The sequence below is a fragment of the Sapajus apella genome, unplaced genomic scaffold, assembly GCF_009761245.1.
Source record: "Sapajus apella isolate SASKATOON/1434 unplaced genomic scaffold, GSC_monkey_1.0 scaffold145, whole genome shotgun sequence".
NCBI lineage: Eukaryota > Metazoa > Chordata > Mammalia > Primates > Cebidae > Sapajus > Sapajus apella.
This window is the reverse complement of record NW_022437085.1, coordinates 1,845,606-1,851,039: the sequence shown is the minus strand read 5'-3', so window position 1 is coordinate 1,851,039 and position 5,434 is coordinate 1,845,606. Positions and strand designations below refer to the sequence as shown.

The 5,434-nt window shown below is 41.7% G+C and overlaps 1 protein-coding gene across 1 annotated transcript; it reads left to right on the top strand.

The window, feature by feature from the left end:
• Positions 1 to 591: 591 nt before the first annotated feature.
• Positions 592 to 2,028, top strand: LOC116540875 (actin-related protein T1). The gene has a single exon (XM_032264666.1). The coding sequence runs from the start codon at positions 784 to 786 to the stop codon at positions 1,912 to 1,914; it is 1,131 nt and encodes a 376-aa protein (XP_032120557.1). The 5' UTR covers positions 592 to 783; the 3' UTR covers positions 1,915 to 2,028.
• Positions 2,029 to 5,434: the final 3,406 nt, after the last annotated feature.

The following is a 5,434-nucleotide window of genomic DNA, read 5'->3' as shown; positions in this document are numbered from 1 at the left end:
AAAAGACTCTCAACATGGATACTTAAAGCTGTAGATCAAGACCACAATAAGATAACATTTTACACATACTAGAATGCCTAGAATCATCAAGTCAGATAATAGAATTTAGAAGCATGTGGAGAAGTAGGAACATTCCTACAGTGACTGTGGGAATGTAAAGTGTCACCACCACATTGGAACAAAGAACTTACATCAATTAAAATCAAATGATTTAACATGGGGTTGTCATATGACTCAGCAATTCTATTCCTAAATATATATCTAAAAAAGGTGACCACAGAATTCCAGGCAAAAGCATGTAGAATAGTGTTTCTCGCAGCTCTGTAGGTATGATTTGACTTCTTTGGCTTTGTATCTAAGTAGGGAGTACTAGTGGCTCAGTGGCTCTGCCCCTGTGAGGCTCAAGTGGCCCCACCCCTCTGATGTCAAGAGCTCCCACCCCTTTGATGCTTAAAAGGCCCCACCTCTCTGATGCTCAAGAGACCCCGCCCCTCTGAGTCTCAGGGGGAACAATTGTTGCCTTGGCTGGATTGTGACATAGAGGGCAATCACCCTTCATGTTGCCTCAGGAGGCCCTGGGCCTACAGAAAGGAGACAAGATTCAGAGGTTGAGGATGGGTTCTCCTTGTAGACTGAAGGCAGCCTACTAGTTCTACGTGGGTGATAACCTGAGAACTTCGGAACCCTGCAGCTTAAAAAATTCTAAAGGTGCCTGTCATCTCACAAAGTGATGTAAGTGTTCTTTCTTTATTTGGGGGTAGTCCAGAAGAGCATGCCACAGACATGTTTAATCCACACATATTAGATGTTCCTGCTGTAATTTTCGACAATGGTTCAGGACTCTGCAAAGCAGGCCTGTCTGGAGAGCTTGGGCCCCGCCATGTCATTAACTCTGTCTTGGGATATCCTAAATTCAACAAGCCTTCAGCAAGACCCAATCAGAAGTACTTAGTGGGGCAAGAAGCCCTGTACAAGTATGAGGCCTTATATTTGCACTACCCCATTGAGCGTGGACTGGTAACAGGATGGGATGACATGGAGACACTCTGGAAACATCTCTTTGAGTGGGAGCTGCGAGTAAAGCCTAGCCAACAGCCTGTACTTATGACCGAGCCCTCTTTGAACCCTAGAGCAATTCGAGAAAAGGTTGCAGAAATTATGTTTGAGAACTTCAGTGTGCCTGCTTTTTACCTGTCTAACCATGCAGTGGCAGCGCTCTATGCCTCTGCCTGTGTCACAGGCCTGGTGGTAGACAGTGGTGATGGGGTCACTTGCACTGTCCCCGTCTATGAGGGTTACTCCCTGCCTCACGCAGTCACCAAACTCTATATGGCAGGGAGGGACATCACAGAGCACCTCACCCGGCTCCTCTTTGCTGGCGGGTGTAACTTCCCTTGCATCCTTAACAAGGCCGTGGTAAATAACATCAAAGAGAAGCTGTGCTATATCGCCTTTGAGCCAGAGGAAGAGCTACGCAAGTGTCGGGGAAAGGTCCTGGGGGCATACAGACTGCCAGATGGACATGTCATCAACTTTGGGGAGGAGCTGTACCAAGTGCCTGAGGTTCTTTTTGCGCCTGACCAGCTGGGCATCCACAGCCCAGGACTCTCAAAAATGGTCTCCAGCAGCATCATGAAATGTGACACTGACATCCAGAAGAATCTTTTTGCAGAAATTGTGCTCTCTGGGGGCACCACTCTCTTCCCTGGGCTGGAGGAAAGGCTCATGAAAGAACTGGAGCAGCTGGCTTCCAAAGGTACTCCCATCAAGATCACTGCTTCTCCTGATAGATGCTTCTCTGCATGGATTGGTGCATCCATCATGACCTCTATGAGCAGTTTCAGGCCGATGTGGGTCACCTCTGTGGATTTCAAGGAGTATGGGACATCTGTGGTTCAAAGAAAGTGCTTTTAAAGATCCTTGAGCAGAGGGGACATCTTGAAGTGCCAGATTAGAGGAGTCCCAGTGGGAGGTGGCACTTTCTTCTGGGCTTCAGCATGATGCTCAATAAAAGTTTCATCATTTCAAGTTTCAGTTTACTCGTAGTATCACTATAATATATGAATATATGTCATGAATCTTTAGGTTGCTCTTTACTCTCTTCTCTCCCATAGACCTCTTAAGATATTTTTCTCCTAAGAAAACCTGGGTTCTATGTTGATGTTATGTTCATATACAGGATTTATAGCAAAAGGTGCCTGGGAGTCATACCTAGGAACTTGATTTGGTATGATCCCGAGATTCTTTAAATTAAGTTATTATCTTAGGTGGTTCTGATAGGCCCAGTTCCCAGGAGACTAAATCACGAAGAAAAGTGTGGGAAAAGGAAGGAAACAAAGCAGAACCAGAAACCTCCACTAGTCTAAGGGTTCAAGTCATTTTACCTGGTTTGTACTTTAGTTAGTGCAGCAAGGTTCTTGCTCTGCTGTTATGAGATCAAAACACTAATTAGAATGGAAAAACAGCTGGGCACAGAAATCACCGTTTTCTAAGGCTCTCTAAGCTCAGGGTCCTTGTTCCCAGTTGGAGCATTAAGAATCGGTACTTCTAATTTATTGTTGTGTATTTTTACCACTTTTAATCTCAAGGCTATATATAGCATCATTTTGTTATGGATAAAACACTGGAAACAGTTAATAGTTATTGATAAAATGATCATCGAATAAATTATGCATACAGAAATACTTCTCATTAAGCTAATACATATATAAATAAACGGGATTTTATATGATTATAAGCATTTCAAGAAAAGTACGGAAGTAAATTCACCACATACTTTACACAATTTGAAGCATGGAATGAGAGGTAATGCAGTTGGAAGAAAAGGGTATAACAAATTTTTAAAAAGAAAGGATTCTATTATAAACTTCAGCCTGAATGAAATAAAACCATTCACTTAAAAAAATTATATTTTTCACATGTCTTTCCATCTCCACTTTCAGAGATATCACATCGCTACCTAAACACAACCATGAAAATTGTCAAGCCCTATAATTACTATAAGTCAGTTCTTTTCATCTTTATATTTATTTCAGAGAGTTGGCTTAATAGCAAACTACTTTTTACAGGTAACTTATCAAAACCACAAAGAAACAAGATAGTGGAATAACACCTTCAAATTAATCTAGAAAAACAGTACTGTCAATGTAGTATTATATGCTCAGGAAGCCATTACAAGAAAGATGGTAATAAAATAAGAGACATCTTTGAATAATAACTAAAAATACTTACCGTCAGCAGGCTATTACCACAGATAGGTTTATAAGATTTACTTAAGACATAGAAATAACCCCAGAATCACCAAATATCATGTTAGAAAAAATAATGAAGTTTTAAAATGCCGAAAATGGGGGTAAATTAAAAAATATTGATGGCATAAATTTATAGTAATAAAATAGACAATAAATCTTCTGTACTACAAACATAGCCACAAATCATGAATACTGGTTTGAATCTAAAATATTTAAATATATTTGCATTATACAGAAAGAAAAGTACTACTTAAACTTAGAATCTTTAAGTTGAAACTGAAGAAATTCTAACTGTAAAAACCTTGAAAATTAACAGAAATACTTAACCCTTACATTTCTTAATAATTTAAATAACTTAAATAATTGACTTGACCCTTACATTAATTTAAATTCTGATTGTAAAAACCTTAAACATTAAGTTAATTTTCAAATAATGTAAAGATCAAAAGACACTTTTAAATAGAATTAGACAAAAAAAGAAATTGTAATGGATTTACATAAAAAAATGGATGAAAACAAAATACTAGCTGTCAAGATAATGGAATACAGGTAAAACTGAAATTACTAAGAAATGTATAGTCTTCAGTGGTTTATAAGTAAGTAAAGAAATGCTGCATATAAAAATGCTAAGTACCCAATTGCAGAATTTAAAAAGGCAAACAGAATTAACGTAGACAAATAACCAGGAAGTAAAAAAGCAGGACGTGATAATGAGCTATCACAGAAAGATGAGGAGCATAAACACAGAACAATTTGTCCTTTATAAAGATAAAATAAATGGACATACTCAAGAAATCACTGAAGACAGAAGCAATGAAAAGTATAATTAGGAAAGAATAAATCCAACTGTCATTACTCACAAATTACAGAATAATCTTCCAAAAACCTAAAGTAGGAATGAGAAAGATGACTGACTGGAAGCAGCTATTTTGTGTTGTTCTCACAGAGAAGTGACAGAGTGAGGAGTAAAGCTCTTTAAGTTGATCATCCAGGAGGCCACATCAGAATTAATTAAGGAAACAATAGTAACCCACAGAGAGCAGAGAGAAAAGAGGCAGGACAGCCTCCCACTGGGACTGGCATGGAGCCAGGGGAGGCTTCCTATCATGGGGAAAAGGTAAATGAGCAAAAGTCCTTGGGGATCCACCCTTCTGCCATTGACCTTAGCAACCTTGGGCACAAGAGATCCTTCCTGACCCCCTATACCTCCAGACTAACACAGAGATTTGCCTCAAGCACCCATGAAGCTCCATGATCCTTGGATCCCTGAACACCCCAGCATTAGCTGCTATAGCGCTGCTATCGAGGGAGGCCAGTCCCTCTCACATGCCCTAAGGATAGAGTCTGCATCCACAGTGCTGAGGAGCAAACTGCAGACTGGCCTGGGACCCGGGTGCAGCCTCTCCACCTCTGCCTGAGTACTCCACTTGGGGGCAGCTCTGCAATTATCTCGGATGGAGCTCCCAGGTGTAATTAGCATACCTTCTGTGATTGCTATTGTCAAGGTCCCTCCCTACCCTTTCTCTTCTCAGTCTCAGGAGGGAGCAAAAACTATAGAACTGTCGTGTGCCTCCAACATGCCATAGCTCTCATACAGAAAGGTGGCCTTACTATTTTCTTCATGAGTCCCTGCCCCATCTGCTTCTCATCAAACATGGCCTTCTGGCTGGGAGCCACAGTGCAGCTGCCCCACCCCCAACCAACCATTTTAGTCAGCAGTGGCTCTTCTTTTCTCTGGGGTGGAGTTCCCACGGGCCACTGAAGGTCCATCTGCTACTGCCACCTCTGTGGTACCTGCTCTTGATGTCTGAAGGTTGGGGAGAGAGCAAAGAGCCTGATTGCTTTTCTCACACCTTCATAATACTGCAGCCACACTACAGAGAGGAGGCTAGACTGTCTTCTCCTGGAGACTTGACTTCACCTGTTCTTCACAAGGCAGGGCCCCTGGCTTGGGCCTACATCACAGCCACTCTACTCCTAGATGATCACTTTGATCAGCCATGGCTCTTTGTTTCTCTGAGGTGGAGCTCCCAAAGACAACTGAGAGTCTCTGCCATTGCCACCACCATGATCCCTGCCTCTTCTGTCCACCAAGTTGTGGATGGAACAAAAAGCCTGTGCTCACTCCAGGGCTGCGGTGCACAGCTCAGGAGTGCTGAACTGAGGTCTGTGGCTACCACTTG